Source organism: Dendropsophus ebraccatus, chromosome 12 (assembly GCF_027789765.1).
Source record: "Dendropsophus ebraccatus isolate aDenEbr1 chromosome 12, aDenEbr1.pat, whole genome shotgun sequence".
NCBI classification, from domain to species: Eukaryota; Metazoa; Chordata; class Amphibia; order Anura; family Hylidae; genus Dendropsophus; species Dendropsophus ebraccatus.
The window spans coordinates 23,879,321-23,902,135 of NC_091465.1; the positions used below are offsets into that span (position 1 = coordinate 23,879,321).

Genomic DNA, 22,815 nt, shown 5'->3' on the forward strand with positions numbered 1-22,815 from the left:
ACACAGTGAAGGGGAGGCTGAGATGTAAGTTTCATTTGTTGTCTTCTCTATCTAGTGGTGTCATCTTTCACTGTAATTCTGTACAGATCACTTTCCAGCAGTCTCCTTATCACCACAGACAATAGAAAGTCTCTGCTTAAGGCCCTATTACACGTAACGATTATTGGCCATTACGGACGATAATCGTTCTGTGTAATAGAAGGCAACCATCAGCCGACATTAACGTGGTTATATTGGACGTATTGTGGCGCTGAATGGCACGAGTCACAGATAATACAAATAGCAATGTTTTAATTGTCTCATAACACGTTTCAGGGTCTGTGCCCCTTTTTTCAAGTTAGAAAAGATGCTCTGTGGTGTTGACACTTATTGGCTTACTAGAAGTCCCTGATCTTGTGGCTCAGAATCTCGGATGAATCTGGACTGGCTGCTGTGGCTTTGTTCCTATCTTCACTCATGGTGTTTTGTGGTGTTGTACTCTGTGTACAACGTACAAAGGTGAGCATACCAATTTTGTGCCCCCTTTGCTCTATGTTATGGTATCACCCTATGGCACCTATCATGTCTTTTTAGCCTACTTATGTGTGTGAGCACTAGAATATCATATAGATGGAAAATCAAATCTCTATCGGCCATATTACAAGAAGCAATGTAGAGGAGGATCAGCGCTTGCTTCCTCCACTTTCTCTGCTCGCTGTCTGTGCTGTTACACGCAGAGATATCAAGTGAGGAAGGGGCAGCCCGAGCGATCTTCAAATTATCCAGACAGGTCATTCAAATAAGCACCAGTCTGCTGCCGCCGTGCATGTCAACTAATCGTTTTACATTATTATATATAACCTATTACACCTGCAGCAAAGTTTAATATGTAAAAAAAAAAAAAGTGTGATGTAAGTCATTTGATACATGACCGAGTCCCTTTAAAGACTGTGCCTGGCAGACACTCTGTGATAAGAAATCCATTTCTTTTTATATTTGCCAAGTCAAACATTAAAATATTAACATATTAGAAAATAAAATCATTTGTCTCTTCACACAGCTTATAGACAGATGTCTTGATAGAACACAGTCTTATATAACACAGATCCCCTAGCTGATAAGGGGGTGCCGTCCATAGGGCAGGGTAGGGCATAAGGAGGTGGTTTGGTCTTGGATACATACAGAGGATCAGTAAGGACTGGGTTAGTTCATCAGTCCTCTGAAGTTGGGCTCCGCACTGGAAGGAAGAGCAATCTGCTCATTCAGTAATTTATCAATAATGTTAATTTCAGCATCTCGCTTCTCAATGTTCTCAAAGGGCGTCCAGGACATGTCGTGTTGCAGTTTGTAGGCGGCAAGAAATTCATGAGGACAGCTTGAACCCCAGTCCTGCAGAGAGTGGGGAAATAAAAAGGGGTTACTGAAATTAAACGAGTTCAGATATAATGTTTGTATACAAAACAATCTGCAGGAGTAGTTCACTTTTACCCCTGCTGGTGGGATGTAGTATTACAGGCATTGTGAAGACTGTGGGTAAAAGGGATCTGTGGCCACTCAGCCCTGTAAGGAAAACCTTTGATACAGACTTATAAGTTCTGATCAGTTGGGAGAAGCATGCAGCAGCGTGCTTCACTCCCGGACTTCCACTCAACCTGACCCATTGCTTTATGTGACACCTGCTGAGTGATTCCATCTCCCCCCGTGCGACTGATCGAGAAGCCCCCAAAACCGAGCCCATTATTGGCACAAGGCACACACCTCACACCATCTGCCACACACCTCAGTTTCTCCATTAGTGACAACATCCACCTGGACAGACACTACATGTCAAGATGGTGATTTAGACTTAAAGGGATGAACATATATCTCCTATATATAGATCAGTTTAAGTAACTTGTCTGTAAAATCTCACAGCATAATCTGCTGGAAAATAAAGGGAATCTAACAATATGAAAAATCACCAAGCGTTACCTTTGGGGAGAGAATGGAGAAATATCTCTGCCCACTTTCCCGTTGATAGAGGTAATAAATGTTTCCCGGTTTCTTCACAACGTTACAAGCAGCATGGTGCAAGTCAGCATCTCTCTTGGCTTCTTCTAATACCTGAATATATAAGGGGACATATTAAAGTAAACTTAAAGGGGTTATCCAGCGCAACAAAAACATGGCCACTTTCCCCCTACTGTTGTCTCCAGTTTGGGTGGGGTTTTAAAACTCAGTTCCATTGAAGTAAATGGAGCTTAATTGCAAATCGCACCTGAACTGGAGACAACAGTAGGGGGAAAAGTGGCCATGTTTTTGTAGCGCTGGATAACCCTTTTAAATAGACATGAATGAATCTACAGCATTAGTGAAGCGCTTCGCTAAGCTTGGCCGTTGGCTTGTCAGCCTTCTGCCTTTGAACTCCACTTTAGGTGTCTAAAAAAGCTGGCTGCAGTCCTGGTAAAAGTTTCCCAAGACTGCATCTAGCTTTTCCAGGTTCCTGGAGCAGAGGTCAAAGCCAGCCGGCTGACAAGCCAATGGCTGAGCTTAGCGAAGCGCTTCACTAATGCTGTAGATTCGCTCATCTCTAATCTGGAAAAATGACTATACATTAACCGAGGTCTTTGATATGTGGTCAAGATACCTCCCTGAACTTTAATGGGTATAATCACTTGCAAAAACTTTTGACATGTCCTAAAGATATATTAAAACTTTTGACTAGTCTGAGTCTGGGTGTTCCGACCCCCACTGATTGTTAGCTAGAGACCGGAAAAGAGATTTGCTTGCTGGAGACAGGATCCATTGTGATGGATGGAGGCCCATTTACCTGTATAGTGCATGCTGCCACCTACTATGCAAGGTGCTACATATAAGTAAATAAACAGCCCTTTCATACATGCTGGAGGTCCATCTGTCGACATCTACACCAGTCAGTAAGTGATAGCATATCCTACCAATATACCATCACTATCTATGGTGGGGAAAACCTCTGTACTTCATGTCAGATGTCACTTTCACGTCACACTTACTTACCTTTCTTGCTTGCTCCTGTAACATCCTGATCTGCTCCGCTATAACAGTTAACCTATTACAGGCATTGGCCCTTATGAAGTCATCTGCCTGTAGGACGGAAAAACATGAACAAGTATTTAATATGTAAAATATTCATTGTAGATTTCAGCAATTTTATACCATGTGCTCTTTCCACTATGCTCAACACCAATGTGTTCTATGAACTGTGTCGACCTGCAGTACCAGACCCAACCTTTGGGCAAGTGTTGCGCTGTTTCTGGTAAATGCAGGGCACTCTGCTAGTGTGCTGCGGTATACATCTCCATACCCTTTTAACAGGTTGGCAACATATACCACCAACAGACAGGGTATTTTTTAGGGCTTTGATACCAGTAGCCTATGTGCAGAGCCCAAAGTGTACCCAACTACATTAATAGTAAATAATTAAACATGCTGCTATACACTGGTTTATGGCGGTAAATGTTTCTCGAGGCCGGCACGGTTATGTGATTGTGAACAAGAGTTATGTTCTACAAGCGCCTGTGGCTGTCAGGGCATGCTGGGGCGTGAAGTTCTGCAACGGCTGGAGGGCCACAGGTAAGCACGGGCGTACTGTCATTTTAGATATAATCTATGTGTTATCCATGGAGTGCAGACCCGGTGTTGATAGACGTAATGCTGCCTGTCTGCAATCCTAGGACAGCTGAGGTGCCCAGCATACATGTGTTATACTGACAGGTGGAATGTCAGGCATATCAGATGTCCAGATTATTGGTTGCCATACTAAAGGACATTGGGGGAGATTTATCTGGCTCAGTTGCCCCTAGCAACCAATCAGATTCCACCTTTCATTCCTCACAGACTCTTTGGAAAATGAAAGGTGGAATCTGGTTGGTTGCTAGGGGCAACTGAGCCAATTTCACTTCACACCATGTTTGATAAATCTCCCCCATTGAGTTCATTGTGTGGCCCGTATCACCCAGCACTGGGGAAGCCACAGTACATAGAGGTGGTACAGTTTTCTACAGCAACACAAAGAATATATCCATACATAGAAAATCTGATGGGGCATGCCACATTTTTAAAGGGGTGTTCCAGCCATGAATACCTTTAAAACAAAGGGGGTGTTTAAAAAAAAAAAAAAAAAAAAAAAACTCACTCACCTTCCCCAATCCCCTGTAGCTCTCAGTCCTGACTGCTCATTGGCTAATGGTGCGTTTACACAGACAGATTTATCTGATGGATTATTAAAGCCAAAGCCAGGAATGGATTTGAAAAGAGGAGAAATCTGAATCTTTCCTTTATAGCCTGCTCCTGGCTTTGGCCTTAAAAATCTGTCAGATAAACCTGTCTGTTTAAACACATCATAAGGCAGGTCACCGCTGCAGCCAGGGATAGGTTGAACAGGCATTTCCCACAAGGTCAACATCTCAGAAGAAGGTGTAAGAAGCATAGATTGCGAGGCGCAGAGGATGGGGGCAGATGAGTATTTTTTTTTTTTTAATTCCCTTTTTTTAAAAATTCCTGTCAGGAATGTTCCTTTTATATAACAAGAAAGTAAAAGGGATTGTCTGGCCACGTAAACATAAAAAAAAAAACACTCAAAAACATCTAAAATAAAAATAATAACACTCATCTTACCACTACTCCACTGTCCCGGGTACTGTGACAGTGCTCACTTCCTGGCCCCTATTGACACTGATATGTGACACTGCAGCCGGTCACTAGTGCATCGCTATAGTCGATGATTGGCTACAATGGTCACATGTCTGTGTGGAGAGGGACAATAAGTATAAAGATCAGCGGGGCACCCAGGAAGCAAAAATAAAAGTAGTGTGTGATCTGTAAGCAGGCTTATTTTAATATTTTACACCATTCTGAGCAGTTAAAAAAAAAAAAAAAAACTGGCCAGACATCTATCCAGTTTTCTATATACCAAACTGAGAGGTCCCTGATCTGTCAGGTCCCATAATAATGGGCTTCACTCAAGTTTCATTGAATAATATTACTGTGTAAAATACTGACCTTCTGCACCTGCTGAGCGAGTTCCACAAGGTTGGAAGGATCGCCTATACGATTGGTTTGATAGGTGCTTACAAGCTGGACCCCTGCAGGCCTTGAGCTACTTTCGACAAGAGACACTAAAAATATAATGTAGCCATTGAAAATAGTTTATAACAGATCCAATAAAATAAACACTACAAATTAAATGACGGCTAACAAAAGTAAAATTCTCATTTTTTTATATATATTGCTGCCCTGTTGGTAAACATAATAAACAAGCTTATCTCTTCATGCTACCCCGGTGTCCCCTGTTGACTGTAGCTCTGCTACTTCCGAGACAAATTTGTCTCAGGAGTGACAGCCTGCTCAGCCAATCACTGTCCTTAGCACGGCCTGCGATTGGTTGAGCGGACTGTCACTTTCAAGATAAGTCAACTAGCTCAGAGGAAGCCAGCTGACGTAGGACAGACCACTTCCTTTAACGCATTTAACACTGTGATTTTCTGTGGGTCAGGCTGGTGATCACATGACCCAGTTAGAGTAATGAATGGCAGGGATGCAGCTGTGCTGCTGGAGTACTAGTAATGGTGAGTTCCATATATAGGCAGACACCATATAGCATACTAAAACCAAGAAGTAGCATACAGCCTGCACATCATGTGCCTGGGTGAGGTTCATATATGTATATACATCAGAAACATAGATGTACTATAGGCAGCTGCCATGTGAGAGGTGATTGATTATACCACCCAGCTTTCCTGTGCATATAAGCTGAGATTCTTATTTAATAACTTCACAGAAGAGAAATCCAATGGCTTTAACTTTACTTTAGTGCGGAAGGTGCAATTTCTGTAAAGTCCCAGCAATCCCTAATGCCCCCAGGTAATGTAATACACGTACTGTCAGCTACTCATGTTACACAATTATTCACCACTATGTGTTAAATAACATGAGATACATGTGCAGACACACTACCATTACCATACTTATACAACCTGAATCACACCATGATGATGTGCTACTCCACATATCAGTATATGGTAACAGGATCCCTAGTGAGGGGTAAAGATGAGCAAATTTACAGTACAAATGAAGCAAATCGCTTCGTTAGCTCGGTAATCTGCTTATCAGCCGGCTGCCTTTGAAGTCCATACCACTTTGTGGCGCTTCACCCTGGGTGCCTGGAAAAGCTGGACACATTCCTGGAAAATTTCGGCCAGGACTGCAACCAGCTTTTTCAGGCACCCAGGCAGAGCAGCAGAAGGCTGATAAGCAGACTGTCCAGCTAACAAAGCAATTTGCGTCTCTAGTGAGGAGTATTTCTATGTATTGATGATGTCACAGCTCTGGATCAGTGAGGACATTAATGAAAAAGTCCCAAAAAATACCCTATTGATCAGTAAAATTCTCAGGTTTGAGACCTAATACTTATTAGAAGGGCTAGGACACTTCGATAGCATATGATATGAATTAAAGGGCTATTCCAATCAAATATAACTTTTGATATGTTACAGCCCATGATAAGACTAACAATTCCTTCCATACATGTCATCTTTTCAGTCTGCTTCCCCCAGTTCTGAGCTGCTACTTTCTGCTGAAGACAAAAAACTGCGTGTGAGCTTTTCTCTCTGTCTCCCCCTCACACCCTCGGAAGGGAGGGGCAAGTAAGGAGAGAAAAGCTCACACGCAGTTTTTTGTCTTCAGCAGAAAGCAGCAGCTCAGAACTGGGGGAAGAAGACTGAATAGATAATGATTAGAGATGAGCGAACCAGGTTGGGGTTCGAGTCCATCCAAACCCGAACGATCGGTATTTGATTAGCGGGGGCTGCTGAACTTGGATAAAGCTCTAAAGTTGTCTAGAAAATATGGATACAGCCAATGATTATATCCATGATTTCCACATAGCCTTAGGGCTTTATCCAACTTCAGCAGCCACCGCTAATCAAATGCCGAAGGTTCGGGTTCGGATGGACTCGAGGATGCTCCAGGTTCGCTCATCTCTAATAATGATATGTCACTTCTTTGGGTGGACAACGGAATACGCCAGCAAATATGTCTATGGAACGGGCGGAGCTTCAAGCGGAGGCAGTCCGTCAGAATCCGCTTGAATTCTGTAGTCTGCATGTACTCTAGAACTACAATGTTCCTGAAGACTGCGCCAATGATGAAAGTAAAAACCTTACCTTCCTCCTCTGTGCCCAGTGCACTATAGGGACATATTAGCTGGTTAGATACCACACAGAAAATACACCGCAGAATACAGTATCATGCATGCGGATGAGATTTTTACCCCGCACACCATGGTCCCCTAATAAGTCAATGTCTGTGAACCCTAAATGTGACCTGAATCTGGATACCGGTACCCTCTAGTGTACTCAGCACACTATTCTCTATGTATTGTGCTATATATGCAGCTTGTATATAGAGGTATACAGCAAAACAATCACCGATCCCCATAACCTCCAACCTCGCTTAGTGACCATATGTACTACAAGTTATAAGACAGCAATATACTATTAAATCCCTTTAAGAACAAACTGTATAGGAAGGATTCAAATAATGGTGTTATTTATTAAAAAAAAAAAAAAAAAAACTACAATTCCCATCATGCCTGAACAGCCGAAGGCTGTTCAGGCATGATGGGAGTTGTAGTTTTGCAACAGTTAAGAGATACAGGTTAGAGAACACTGCTTTAAATCAATGTAGAAACCTCCTATTAAAGTAATAATGACACATTGTGATCCCTGGCTATATACTCTCCATAAACTAGTGCATATATATATATATACCAGTATTTACCTGTAGTGACGTGAGGACCCTGCCCGCTCTCCATGCTCTCTCTCCTGCAGTCGCTCTTTACTCAGACACGAGCATGTTACAAAACAGCTGAACTACCAACTGCTGGGAACCCTGACGCCCCGGCGGCCATCTTTGATAAGGGAAGCGGGACGTCATTTTTTTTTCTTTGTCATATAATAAAGTTATTTGCAGTAGAGAAATACGTTTCCTTTCACTGTAAAAGTTTTTTTTAAAAAACCACGTTGAAATACTAAACCTTTGCGTCAGACGTCACAGGACAATGTCGTTTTCAGGCCAATACTAAACATGGACACTCAGGCTGGGTCCAGGATCACGTGACGTGTTGGGCTGCAGCTTGGAATATGTGTCAGCGAAGTCTTTAAAAAGGGGCGGTACTATAGTCGGTAAGGACGGCATGACGTCGGAGGGTCACGTGACCTGGTAAAATGTGTAAGAGAAGGTATAGAGGCTGACTGAGGAGAAAGTAGGGAATACAGTCAGTCAGAGGAGAGAGAGGACATAGAGACAGTCTGAGCAGAAAGTAGGGAATTCAGGCAGTATGAGGAGAAATGGGCGTCAGAGAGGCAGTCTGAGGAAGAAAGGACCAAAGGCTGACAGGTGAGCAAGGGGAGGCTAGAGACAGTCTGAGGAGAAACGGGGGGAGGGGGGAGCATAGAGGCAGTCTGAGGAGAAACGGGGGGAGGGGGGAGCATAGAGGCAGTCTGAGGAGAGACTGGAGGGAGCATAGAGGCAGTCTGAGGAGAAACGGGGGGAGGGGGGAGCATAGAGGCAGTCTGAGGAGAAACGGGGGAGGGGGGAGCATAGAGGCAGTCTGAGGAGAGACTGGAGGGAGCATAGAGGCAGTCTGAGGAGAAATGAGGGAGCATAGAGGCAGTCTGAGGAGAAATGAGGGAGCATAGAGGCAGTCTGAGGTGAAATGGGGGAAGGCTTAGAGGCAGTCTGAGGAGAAATGGGGGAAGGCTTAGAGGCAGTCTGAGGAGAAATGGGGGAAGGCTTAGAGGCAGTCTGAGGATAAATGGGGGAAGGCTTAGAGGCAGTCTGAGGATAAATGGGGGAAAGGCTTAGAGGCAGTCTGAGGAGAAATGGGGGAAGGCTTAGAGGCAGTCTGAGGAGAAACGGGGGGGAGCATAGAGGCAGTCTGAGGAGAAACAGGGGGGGAGCATAGAGGCAGACAGGGGAAACGGAGAAGGCTTAGAGGCAGTCTGAGGAGAAACAGGAGGGCATAGTGGCAGTCTGAGGAGAAACGTGGGGGGCATAGAGGCAGTGAGGAGAAACGTGGGGGGCTTAGAGGCAGTCTGAGGAGAAATGGTAGGGAGCAAAGAGGCAGTCTGAGGAGAAATGGTAGGGAGCATAGAGGCAGTCTGAGGAGAAATGGTAGGGAGCATAGAGGCAGTCTGAGGAGAAATGGTAGGGAGCTTAGAGGCAGTCTGAGGAGAAATGGTAGGGAGCATAGAGGCAGTCTGAGGAGAAAAGGGAGGGGGGATTAGAGGCAGTCTGAGATAGTCTGAGGAGAAACGGGGGGAGCATAGAGAAAGTCTGAGGAGTAATGGGGGTCCTGGAAGCAGTCTGAGGAGTAATGGGGGTCCTGGAAGCAGTCTGAGGAGAAACAGGAAGGAGCTTAGAGGTATTGTAGAATGTCAGAACTCCACGATGACCTTCTTCACCATCTGCAATAGCAAACACTGAGAGAAAGCAGAGTATACAAATACATCACCTAGGATATTGTATAGAACAGTCACATGTCATCTGTCCACGAGGAATATTACACTTTTATGGAATTGGGCACATTTAGTGATAAGTGGCCAGTGATAGATGACTACTTGCCCCTCTGGAGGATTTTTTACATTTTTTTTTTTATTTTGTCCTTTCATTAGGGAACTTCCATACTACAGTATAACATCTGTGTATTGTATATGTTTGTTCGGCCTCACTGTGGTACACGTTTTATCTATGGGACTGAATAGCATGGCACACTGGGGTACTTTGGTTAGGGTTAAACAGCGATTGTTGTCATATATGAATCAAACAGCCAAAAATCTCTGTGTCACACTATTGTGATTGTACTGCACCACAGCTAAGGTAACTGAATGGGGTCACTACAAAAGGCCTAGACTGTGACTCAGCAATTATCTTTTAGGGTACGTTCACACTTACCGGATCCGCAGCAGATTTCATTTAAATAACTGAACACAGCATCAAATCTGCTGCGAATCCTGTAGGTGTGAACGAACCCTTAGGCCCCATTTACACATCCGTGTCAGTTTTTATTGTCAGGAAATCCTGATCAGGAGGCCTCAAATGGCATCAGGAAAGTATCAGGATTTCCTGACTAATCCGTTTTTATTATCAGGAAAAGCCTTCAGGAATTTCTGATCAGAAGAAAAAAATAGGACATGATGGGAGATGTAGTTCTGCAAACTGGATGGTCAAAGCTTGCAGAACTACAACTCCCATCATGCCCTGCTGACAGGTCATTATGGGAGTTGTACTTCTGCAACCTGGATGGCCACAGGCTGCAGAAGTACAACTCCCATCATAACTTCACAGCAGGGCATTATGGGAGTTGTACTTCTGCAACCTGGATGGCCACAGGCTGCAGAAGTACAACTCTTATCATGCCCTGCTGACAGGTCATGATGGAAGTTGTACTAATGCAAAACTGACAGTTTGGGGGGGGTGATCTCACCTGTCCGGGCTTCAGGTCGGCGCTGAAGGTCGTATTTGGTGATCGCCGGTGCTGCTCTGGTCCGGGGGGGGGGGGGGGGTCGCTGTCGCTGAAGGCCCTGGCTGGCTGTGATCGCCGCTGCTGCTCAGGTACGGGGGGAGGGGGGGGGCTTGGTCTTGAGTCGCTGTTGGTCTTGGTCTCACCTGGCCTCGCTCCAGTCTCCGCTCTGTGCGCTCACCTGGCCTCGCTCTGGTCTCCGCTCTGTGCGCTCACCTGGCCTCGCTCTGGTCTCCGCTCTGTGCGCTCACCTTGCCTCGCTCCGCTCTGTGCGCTCACCTGGCCTTGCTCCGCTCTGTGCGCTCACCTGGCCTCGCTCCGCTCTGTGCGCTCACCTGGCCTCGCTCCGGTCTCCACTCTGTGCCCTCACCTGGCCTTGCTCTGGTCTCCGCTCTGTGCGCTCACCTGGCCTCGCTCTGGTCTCCGCTCTGTGCCCTCACCTGGCCTCGCTCCGGTCTCCGCTCTGTGCGCTCACCTGGCCTCGCTCCGGTCTCCGCTCTGTGAGCTCACCTGGCCTCGCTCCGGTCTCCGCTCTGTGCGCTCACCTGGCCTCGCTCCGGTCTCCGCCCTGTGCGCTCACCTGGCCTCGCTCCGCTCTGTGCGCTCACCTGGCCTCGCTCCGCTCTGTGCGCTCACCTGGCCTCGCTCCGGTCTCCGCTCTGTGCACTCACCTGGCCTCGCTCCGGTCTCCGCCCTGTGCGCTCACCTGGCCTCGCTCCGGTCTCCCCCCTGTGCGCTCACCTGGCCTCGCTCCAGTCTCCGCTCTGTGCGCTCACCTGGCCTCGCTCCGGTCTCCGCTTTGTGCGCTCACCTGGCCTCGCTCCGGTCTCCGCTCTGTGCGCTCACCTGGCCTCGCTCCGGTCTCCGCTCTGTGCCCTCACCTGGCCTCGCTCCGGTCTCCGCCCTGTGCGCTCACCTGGCCCCGCTCCGGTCTCCGCTCTGTGCGCTCACCTGGCCTCGCTCCGGTCTCCGCTCTGTGCGCTCACCTGGCCCCGCTCCGCTCTGTGCGCTCACCTGGCCTCGCTCCGGTCTCCGCTCTGTGCGCTCACCTGGCCTCGCTCCGGTCTCCTCTCTGTGCCCTCACCTGGCCTCGCTCCGGTCTCCGCTCTGTGCGCTCACCTGGCCTCGCTCCGCTCTGTGCGCTCACCTGGCCTCGCTCCGCTCTGTGCGCTCGCCTGGCCTAGCTCCGCTCTCCGCTCTGTGCGCTCACCTGTCCTCGCTCCGCTCTGTGTGCTCACCTGGCCTCGCTCCGGTCTCCGCTCTGTGCACTCACCTGGCCTTGCTCCGCTCTGTGCGCTCACCTGGCCTCGCTCCGGTCTCCGCTCTGTGCCCTCACCTGGCCTCGCTCTGGTTTCCCCCCTGTGCGCTCACCTGGCCCCGCTCCGGTCTCCGCTCTGTGTGCTCACCTGGCCTCGCTCCGGTCTCCGCCCTGTGCGCTCACCTGGCCCCGCTCTGGTCTCCGCCCTGTGCGCTCACCTGGCCTCGCTCCGGTCTGTGCGCTCACCTGGCCTCGCTCCGGTCTCCACTCTGTGTGCTCACCTGGCCTCGCTCCGGTCTCCGCCCTGTGCGCTCACCTGGCCCCGCTCCGGTCTCCGCCCTGTGCGCTCACCTGGCCCCGCTCCGGTCTCCGCCCTGTGCGCTCACCTGGCCCCGCTCCGGTCTCCGCCCTGTGCGCTCACCTGGCCTCGCTCCGGTCTCCGCCCTGTGCGCTCTCCTTGCCCCGCTCCGGTCTCCACCCTGTTCGCTCACCTGGCCCCGCTCCGGTCTCCGCCCTGTGCGCACAGTTTTCATATATATTTTTTATATTATTAGTAAAGTGTAATTTCTATTTCTTCCAAACACCCCTTTCCCTGTGTCACTAAGTATTTTTATTATCATTATATGCCAGAGACCCACATCCTGATATACAGTCTGCACATTAGTGCTGTGGATCAGTCTGACCATGTCTTATACCAGGCTCATGCCTTACCTCTGCTATGTGCTTTGCCTTTATCTTTCTTCCTTTTAATAAAAAGTGATTATCACATAACACACACAGTGCATGAGCCCGGCTATAGAGCGCACACTGGGGGAGATTTATCAAACATGGCGTAAAGTGAAACAGGCTCAGTCGCCCCTAGCAACCAATCAGATTCCACATTCCATTCCTCACAGACTCTTTGGAAAATGAAAGGTGGAATCTGATTGGTTGCTAGGGGCAACTGAGCCAGTTTCACTTCACACCATGTTTGATAAATCTCCGCCACTGACCGCACAGCAGGTGTCATGCATAAAGTAAGCCCCGCCCCCTGCAGGAAAGATGGAGGAGTGACAGTTGGAAGGGTGCCCTACAGGAAATACATAGGGAACAACTGACTGACATTATATGGTAATAATACATCCCCATTATACAGATCTCACCCCTATCACCATTTCTCTCCTGTATCATGTAACACACTTACTGATACATCTGCTCAATCCCATCTCCACATATACAGCGCACTGTGTACTCTGCTATAATCTCCACCCCCTATCACCTCTTCCCCCACCCGCCCTACCCCAATACTATATTGGATGGTAAATTTGGACTTGCCTAATCCAGGTAAAATGTTGATCGTCCATCTCCTGCAGGGGCTCGTCCTGATCCATGTCCATCCTCTGTAAGTATCAGAAATCCACAAACGTCACAAGAGAAGGAACATTATATGGAGAAAATGTGTTCAAAATATCAAAAGGAAATCAGGTGTCAGTGATAGATGATACTTACTCTCCAACGCAAACCATCTCCTATCAGGATCTGGTCGGCAGCGGCTGAAACAGAATTCCGTCGTGATGTCATGATAAAACTTTATTGACATATTTACATTAGACACAACCAAGAAAACTATTATTAGTAGTATTATTTTTTGTTTATTTTATTCCATAATAAATAAATAAAATGACTGTTAGTATAAAATGTGTATTGTTAGGGCTTATAACGTATAGATCTACCCTCTCAGCAGCCGTATTATAATATGGCTTATACTAAAATATGATAGACAGATAATGTCTGATGCTTCATGTCATCGCTCCTCGGCTGCTCGGCCTGTGTAAATTCTTACTGCACCTATAGGGGGAGATTGATCACACATGGTGTACAGTGAAACTGGCTCAGTTGCCCCTAGCAACCAATCAGATTCCACCTTTTATTCCTCACAGACTCTTTGGAAAATGAAAGGTGGAATCTGATTGGTTGCTAGGGGCAACTGAACCAGTTTCACTTTACACCATGTTTGATAAATCTCCCCCATAACGTTTAGTGTTTGTGATCATCGTGAGTGTTGCAGACCGTTTTATTGGAGCACAGGGATGACCCAAGGGGATGTTGGATTCTTTATATAGTGCGATCAGCCCTGGGATCTCTGTCATTTGGAGGTCAGGTGTTTTGTCTTTGTCCATTTTGGGGTGTAGTAAAGGAGGTTGTATGTACACGTGGGTATTTAGCTGCCATAAGTCAGAGAAGCGTTCAGTATGTATGGGTGGGACATACATTTCTTCTTAGCTAGAGCCATGACACATCCCTAGTGCGATCACAAATATCATCTATAGGTGCCGTTGTATTTCTAATAAAAGAAAAAAGCTACCAACATTGTGTCTCTGTGTCATGTTATAATAAATGTGTGATAGTATAGATGAATGTGGGTGATAATGTCTATCATGGGTTCACATGGGAGGATGCCTGAGAATGTATTAGAGACCACCCATCAGGCTTCACAATAGACATTACACCTATAGGGCCCGTTCACACTGCGCATAAGTGGTAGAATTTCAAGTGGAGTCAAATTCTGCCTGTCCTGTTGATTCAATAGGATTTCTCGCATGTCAATTCTTTGAGCCGAGGCGCATGAGAAATCCTATTGAAACAACGGGACAGGTAGAATTTGCCTGCTCAGGGTACAAACTCACTGGGATCCGTGTCCTGTACCCCCTATGGGCAGACATACTCGCAGCAGGATGCACATCCCGCTGCGAGTTTGTCCGCAGCCCGCCCCGTTAACCACCCGGCCGCCGAAGACTATACGTCACCTGGTCCTCGCTCTGGCTTGCAAGCCGGAGCAAGGACCAGGTGATGTATAGGCTCTGGCGGCTGGGGGGTTAACAGGGCGAGCTGCGGACAAACTTGCAGCGGGATGTGCATCCTGCTGCGAGTATGTCTGCCCATAGGGGGTACAGGTCACAGATCGCTGCGGATCCACCCAGTGAGTTAGTACCCTAAATGTTCTGCCACTTTGGCACAGTGTTAACGGGCCCATAGGGATGTTTATAGTATAGTGAATTGGGTGATGACATATCGGCGGTCAACTATACCAGTCTAAAGGATGTTTGGCTTCCATTGAGTTAATGGGGGTATATTTGGTGTATACATCTGACACCAGGGGCGTAGCTAGGATTCATGGGGCCCCATAGCAAAAAACTGTAAGGGGCCCCCCTCCCCTTTGCACAACAAAAAAATTAATCTCTTGTGACCAGAGGCAGAATCCTGCCTGCAGCTACAAAAGTTACTAGCAGAGCAGAGAGCCAATGGCTGCTTGTTCTGTCGGTCCACTGTATTAAAACTGTAAGGGCCCATTAGCAGCCCTTATGGTTAAATACATACTGTAGGTGCAGGAGCAGACTACCTTCTGCATAACCCCTCATGTATTGCAGTGTGAGTGACCCCATGGTAGTTATGCCCCTGTCTGACACTCACCATCAGTGGTTGTCTAACCCCCTAGATGCCACAGTCAATAGTATTCAGTCTGTACATTTGTCTGAATACATTGAGTTGCCTAGGATGCCTGGCTTGCTTTGGGATAGGCCATCATTTTTTTTTGCACTGTGCAAAAGTTTTAGGCAGGTGAGGATATACTGATGCAAAGTAAGACGGCTGTGATCATAGAGGTGTCTGACTCCTAGATTATTTTGCTGCCGGACAATGACTCCAAACGTGCAGGTAATGGTTTAAAGAACTATCTGTAGTGTAAAGAACAAGGACATAGATACTGAAGTTAAAGGGGTACTCCGGCCCAGGGGTATTTTTAAGCTATGGTCGGGGACGGGGTGGTTATGGATGGCGGAGGTCAATTACCTGCCTGGTTCAAGCGCCGCTGTCCCATATCGTGCCACCCGGTACACCAGTCCCGCGGCCGCTTCCTGGTGTGAGCTGCTCATGAGACATGACGTCTCAGCCATTAAACGGCCGTAGCGGAGTCCCACCTCGGCCGCTGAAAGGCTGAGCTGCCTTGAGACGTCATGTCTCATGCGGCAGCTCACACCAGGAAGCGGCCGCGGGACGGGTGTACCGGGCAGCACGATCCGGGATCTGGCGCTGGAACCGGGGAGGTAAGTGACCTCCGCCGTCCATAACCACCCCCTCCCCGCCCATAGCTTAAAAATACCCCCGGGCCGGAGTACCCCTTTAATGGACGCTCACACCGAATATTCATCAGATTTACATTTCTGTTCAGTCATTTTACCTTTTGTTAATTGATAAAATAAACTATTATCATGTCTAGTATTGCATGCTGCTTCTTACTTCACAGAATTTTTTTCCCATCCCCGCCTAACGCATACAATTCTATCCGGCTACCTGCAGAAGACATAAGGAAATGTCCATTCTCTGATACCAGACCATGTTATTGATGGGATTGAACCCAGCCATTGCCATAAAACTGAAGGCCTCTTCTCCTCCCGTGATGACATTTTTTTCGGGGGTTGGAGGCATTTATTGGGTGTATCTGTACCCTTTAGATTAAGGTGATTAGGCCATCACACACATATGTCTTTATTTTCATGCATTTGTCTTAGTTTGGTCTCATTTTACCCTATTCAAACAGTGATTTTTGGTCACCACCTCTTCATTCTCTATCCCGCACTTCCACACACACCTGAACCAGCTACAGTCTACTACACACACCTGTCCTCAGCTTTTCTCTTCACTTTCTCTTCCCTTTAACCTTGGTGCCCGCACCACACACCCTGCCCCCACCATGCCTGCGGAATCTGTGGGCGCTATACAAATAAATATTATTATTAGTAGTAGTAGTATGCCTCTTATAACTCAATGCTTCCTACTCACCTGCAGTTCGCTTTTCTAACATTAGATGGCAGCAGCAGACCATCTATAATCCGGTATTCTTATAACTCTTCTAATGACACGGTACACGATATAACATCCATACATATTACACATAAACACAATATAATATAGACTTATTATAAACACTAAATATAACAATGTCCAAGAACAAAATAGTTGAGCCACCCCAGATGGGACTCGAACCCACAATCCCTGGCTTAGGAGGCCAGTGCCTTATCCATTAGGCCACTGGGGCTGATGAGGACTGCTGGTGGGAAGCACCGGGAGATCTGCTGTCTGTCACTGCCTGCACAATGCAGTGCTGGTGACAGAGACCCTGATATACTATGCTGGATGTGTAGATACCGCTCAGTGTGACCGGGGGACATGAAGATCAGGACACAGCGACCGCCCCCTCTGTGCTGAATGCTGCTCTGTCTAACAGTGCAGCACAGTCAGGATGGCCGAGCGGTCTAAGGCGCTGCGTTCAGGTCGCAGTCTCCCCTGGAGGCGTGGGTTCGAATCCCACTTCTGACAGTATGCTTTTTTTCCTTTGTGACCTGTATCCTAGAACGTTTGGCTGAATCTGTGTGTATGTATATAATATACAGGACTGTATGTGACTATAAGAACTATTACTTCTGTGTATGTATATAATATTCAGTATATGACTATAAGAACTATTACCTGTGTGTATATACCGTATTTTCCGGCGTATAAGATGACTTTTGGGGTTAAAGTCGGGGGTCGTCTTATTCCCGGGTATGGTCGCCCCGTACGGCGGGGGGGGGGGCTCAAAAATTGCCCATCCCCACTTTATGGGGCGACTACTATAAAAAAAACAAAACATTTAACTCACCTAGGGCCTGCTCCCGCCATTTCTCCGCCTCCGGTACCGTTCCCGGTACAGGCAGTGTGACGTACACTACCTGCGCCAGAGACGGAGATTGCCGAACCTCTCCTCATCAGCTGCTGCCTCTACTCTAACCCATGTGCCATACACATCTAAGCATTAAGAATCTGTTGGGACCACCTAAACCGTGAACAGTGGACCCGCCGCCTCAATATACAGTAGTGATCTTCACTATAGATATAGGGGGAGATTTGTCAAAAATTTAAGTCATTTAATTGCGCAAAATTTTGCGACTTACGCTGAAAGTAGGCATGATTTATCATGTGCGACTAACTAAAATAGTTACACATGGGTCGCAGACTGACTCCACACTAAAGGTGGTGTATTTCACCACCTGTAATGTGGAGCTGGTATGCTCTGTGGGTCGGGTGCAGCGCACCTGGTCCACGGAGTGTAAGGGGTTAAGTAGTGATGCAGTAGCATCACTATTAACCCTCTGTGGCTGTACAGTAAGGAGGGGTGCTTAGCGCACCCCTCCTTACAGTACAGGAGCAGGGAATTCTCTAATTAAACCGGGATTCCCTGCCCTATGGGGTTTCCCACCCAAAAGCAGAAAGTCTGCTTCTGAGCGGGAAGCACAGAAGTTACAGTCTGGCTCCCAGGGTCTGCCCCGATATGAGGCTACCGTAATGTGGTGGGGTAGTTTACACCATTTGCCAATGGTAACTAAGAGCCTCAATATTTTTGTGGAAGTTTTTTTTTGGCAGTTGGGGGGGGGGGCTGCTTTTAACTATTTTCATGGCTGTAGTGAGTCTGTATCTTGCCATTGTGGTGAGCTGTTGCATTTTTCTGTGTTTTTGTGTGTTTGCAATTTCAGCCATAGCAATGTGCTCCTGCCTAGTGTGAATGGTATTCTAGGAGAGCTGACCAAATTTGTCTTTTTTTACGTCGGATTGGTTTGGACTACGTCGATGGCCAGCGGACTTTAATGTTTAATAAAATGGTCAACGAGGGGTGTGAGTGTTTTTATTTGAAAAAAAAAAATCTAGGTGTGTTGTGTTTTCTTTCATTAATTTACAGGCTTAGTAGTGGAAGCTGTCTGATAGACGGAATCCACTACTAAGTGGGGACCTAGTGTTAGCCGGTATAAAATGGCTAACACTAACCCCCCCCCCATTATTACCCCAGTACCCAATGCCACCAGGGGTACTGGGAAGAGCCGGGTGCCAGTAGTCCCAGAGCGTCAAAATTGGCGCTCCTGGACTAGGCGGCAGCAGGCTGGTAATTACCAGCCAGGTCAAAAATCAAGCAGCGGTAGCCTAGTAGCACCAGAGTGGGAAGGACCATTTCTTTTGGCCCTCCCCAGCCTTAATATTACCAGCCTGCTACCGCCCAGTCCAGGAGCGCCAATTTTGACGCTCCGGGACCACTAGCAGCCGGCTCTTCCCAGTACCCCTGGTGGCACTGGGTATTGGGGTAATAATGGGAGGGGTTAGTGTTAGCCAGTTAGCCATTTTATACCAGATAACAATAGGCCCCGACTTAGTAATGGATTCCGTCTATCAGACAGCTTCCACTACTAAGTCTGTAAAGTAATGAAAGAAAATACAACATACCTAGAATTTTTTTTTTTTTTTTTTCAAATAAAAACCCACACCCCTTGTTGATCATTTTATTAAACATTAAAGTCCGATGGTCATCGACGTAGTCCAAACAGATCCAACGTAATCCTCTGTATGCCTTCATCTGGAAAAGAAAGGGAGAAGAAAATGCGCATTACCTAGGAGGGGAACCAGGGTCAATGAGACGATTTAGAGACAATTCTGAGACAAAGAAATCTGCACCACAGAAAATAGACCAGGCTTATGCTGCGTTTACACAGAACGATAATTCGCCCGATCGTACGATTAATGATTTCGAAGTAGCTATTCTTTTTATAACGATCAGCGTTTAGATGGAACGATATATCGTACGGAAAATTCGTTTTGCGATTGTTTTGTGGTCGCTTAAGCCTATCTCGCACATAGTTAAAATCGGTGAACGACTGTTTACACTGAACGATCTGCGAATTTTTTGCAAGCGACGATTTAAGAACATCAAAGATGTTCAAAGATCAAAATGAACGATTTCTCGTTCGTCGTTTGATCGTTCGCTGCATTTACACGTACGATTATCGTTCGAATTCGAACGTTGTGCAAATTCGCACGATAATCGTTCTGTGTAAACGCAGCATTATCCCTGATAGTAAATTGCACTTTAAATAGACCAGTCTATTCTTGCCAAAGCAGAAATAGACCACATCTAGAAAAATCTCCTGTTGATAAATCTCCCCCATAGAGGCTCAGCTGTTTCCATACATTCTGTAGACTACAATGGACATTAAATGCACATATGTGCCACCTCTCCAGAGCAAGCAGGAGGTCACAGGAATCTGTATTTTGTGGCCCCTGGATAAGAGGTTATATATAAAACCCCAATTATATAGGTAAGTTGACCACCACTGATATAAGGTGCATGGGTTGCTAGTAGGAACCGCGATCAGACATGTGGGGTCTGAACCTAAACCGATCATCCCCAGGAATATGAGACCTCTCTCTACAAGAATCCTGCACTGCATGGGAGGGGGTTAGGGGAGGAATGCCAGCATAATAGAGGGGGTCCCAGGCTGGATGCCCCCCCCCCTCCATTAGACATGAGGGGCGCTAAGCTGTTACATTCAACTAAAATTTCCTTAAAGGGCTTCTCTGCTTTAGATAACATTTCTGACCCAATATAGGAGAGATGGTCGTCTTTTGGCACTTACATAGAGCATATCTGGCTGTGGAGGACCTGTCTTGTGTTATATACACACCATTGATTTGGATGGACACTGTAATATTTCATGGTGCTACAGGAAAACCAAAAACTGACAAGTTTCCACTCAGATCACAGCTAACTGCTGGGCTTCTCAGCAGGGGGACACTCTGATCAGACTCTAGTCAAGGCTATCCAGTTGAGAACCCCTTTAAAGACTTGGGCTACGACTTTGATCAATAAAGGGGTACTCCAGCAAAAATCTTTTTCTTTCAAATCAACTGGTGAGAGAATGTTATATAGATTTGTAATTTACTTCTATCAAAAAATCTCAAGTCTTTCCATAATACGCCAGCTCAAAGAATGGTGTCTATGGAGCCGGCAGAAAGGCGCGCGGCCGTGCGCGCGGACAGCCGACGGGATTCCGCGGATATTATCCGCGAGAATTCCTCAGTATGAACCCACCCTCAGACTGAAAATAAAACAACATTTCCTGCAGGACATACAGAAGCTAATAAGTATGGGAAGGCTTAAGATTTTTTAATAGAAGTTAATTAAAAGTCTATATAACTTTCTGATATCAGTTGATTTGAAAGAAAAAGATTTTCGCTGGAGTAGCCCTTTAATGTGCCGTGTGGCCCTAGCTGTTTGCCTCTCCCTATCAGAAATGGCTGATAACAGAACAACAGAGCACACTCAACCACATGAAATACCTCTTTAGTCACAGAGTTTACTTGCTCTTTATGGAACTTATTAATAGTAATAAAAAAAACATTAAGCATAATATACTAATAAACTGTTTAATCCGGCTCAGGTTACGCCAGTGTTCCCCAACCTGTGTTTCTCCATGTGTTGTAAAACTCCCAGCATGCCCAGACAGGTTGGGGAACACTGGACTACAGTATAAAGTGCCTGACATCACAAGTCCTCAGCAGGTACTATGCAGCACGTTGGGATAGTCCAGGCCCCTGTTAGTCTTGTGGCTGCTGGGACCATTAGTTCCACTCTGGTCGGGGTCTACCTTGTGGACCCTTTTGTGTTGGATGAGACTGGTGTTATAGCTGAAGCTCTTGCCACACTCCATACAGGCATAAGGCTTCTCTCCCGTGTGCGTCCTGTAATGTCTCACCAGGTTGGAGCTATTGGTGAATCTCTTATTGCAGTAACAGCAGGAATATGGCTTCTCCCCCGTGTGTATACGCTGGTGTTTCATATACGTGGCATACTGAATAAATCCTTTATCACATATAGCGCACCTATACGGGGTCTCCCCTGTATGTATCTTCTGGTGAACCTTAAGATTCCAGTTGTCCCTAAAGCTTTTCCCACATTCGCTGCACTGATAGGGTCGGACCCCGCTGTGTCTCTTCATATGGACATTCAGGATTCCCAGGGTCTTAAAGCCCTTGTCACATACGTGGCACCTGAACGGCCTGTCCATCTGATGGGCACAGTGCTGAAGGGGCATCGGGCGGGCACACAAATTATTGCTATTAGGGCCCTGGAGGAAGGGCCGCTGTGACTGATAATGCTTTTCTTTCTCACGGACGCTGCGGGGATGGTTCAGGTCCTTGTAGCTGTTTGTATACTTAGAATTTGGTATATATAGACCCCCAGCATTCCCTCTTCTAAGGACAATGGACAGCAGGCTTTCCTCCCCCTTCCCAGCATGCTCATCTCTATGTAATATAGGGGTCTTTTTTGGTGTTTGATGGATTTTTGCATCAGTATTTTTATCTGAAGCGGCTTCTGTGATGTCCGGTGCAGGAGGTAACTTATTGCAGTCTGGGGTCTCCGTTTTTATTGCGGAAACATTTCCATCTACAAGAAGAAACAAGGTAAAAAAAAAGATCATGTTTAATGGGGTCTCCTGTTCAGCTGTCCTTTTACCCCCATGTCCTATTCTTGTTTTAGTACCAATAAAAAAAAAATTATAATTTTTGCAAATAGTCTTGATTACACATATTCTACCTTTGTACTTGTACAGCTGCTATGCAGAGCTATGTGTCTCCCTGGCAACAGACTACAAATGAACCCTGTGTAGTCTGATCCTGCAGTCACTCAGTACTAACCCACTGAACATATAGGGAGAGATTTCTCAAACATGGTGTAAAGTGAAACTGGCTCAGTTGCCCCTAGCAACCAATCAGATTCCACCTTTCATTCCTCACAGACTCTTTGGAAAATGAAAGGTGGAATCTGAATGGTTGCTAGGGGCAACTGAGCTAGTTTCACTTTACACCATGTTTGATAAATCTCCCCCATAGTCTCAAGATAGGAGGCAGATAAAAGGAAGAATGACTTCAGGATCTGACTACAGAGTGTTTGTTGTCTGTTACCATGGAGACCTATAGGATTGCATAGGAGCTGTAGGGTATTATATTAAAAAATACCTGCAAAGTTCCTCTATTTTTTTTTTTACATTTACCTGACTGTAAAGGTGGACATACCCTTGAATAACAATCCCTTCACAGATAGCGGTCATCCCTCTCCCTTCTCACAGCATGCAGCATTAGGGCCCTATTACACAGGGTGATTATTGCCTGAACCAGGCCCACATCGCCCTGTGTATTA

At 46.7% G+C, this 22,815-nt stretch overlaps 2 protein-coding genes and 1 non-coding gene across 7 annotated transcripts in view; all 3 read right to left on the bottom strand.

Moving 5' to 3' along the window:
• Window positions 1–946: 946 nt before the first annotated feature.
• C12H1orf50 (chromosome 12 C1orf50 homolog) lies at window positions 947–8,332 on the bottom strand. 2 transcript variants are annotated; one of them, XM_069947173.1, is made up of 5 exons: window positions 7,777–8,332; window positions 4,999–5,114; window positions 2,995–3,081; window positions 1,951–2,082; window positions 947–1,368 (listed from the first exon to the last, which is right to left on the bottom strand). In XM_069947173.1, exons 1-5 carry the CDS (start codon window positions 7,808–7,810, stop codon window positions 1,183–1,185), a joined length of 555 nt encoding a protein of 184 aa, XP_069803274.1. In that variant the 5' UTR covers window positions 7,811–8,332; the 3' UTR covers window positions 947–1,182. The 2 variants fall into 2 exon arrangements, with proteins under 2 accessions (XP_069803274.1, XP_069803275.1); XM_069947174.1 differs by lacking the exons at window positions 4,999–5,114; window positions 7,777–8,332 and adding an exon at window positions 3,631–3,718.
• An 8,446-nt stretch (window positions 8,333–16,778) lies between these two features.
• Window positions 16,779–16,851, bottom strand: TRNAR-CCU (transfer RNA arginine (anticodon CCU)). Its single transcript has one exon. It is a non-coding gene; the product is annotated as a tRNA-Arg (tRNA).
• Window positions 16,852–20,973: 4,122 nt separating this feature from the next.
• LOC138770025 (zinc finger protein 679-like) overlaps window positions 20,974–22,815 on the bottom strand; it is a 52,803-nt gene continuing 50,961 nt past the window's right edge. For 2 of the 4 annotated variants that reach the window (XM_069948891.1, XM_069948890.1), the window contains exon 8: window positions 20,974–22,062. In XM_069948891.1, the coding sequence (XP_069804992.1) occupies window positions 21,170–22,062 (893 nt within the window). In that variant the 3' untranslated portion in view covers window positions 20,974–21,169. The remainder of the gene's footprint in view (window positions 22,063–22,815) is intronic. The other 2 variants (XM_069948889.1, XM_069948892.1) reach the window with 2 other exon arrangements.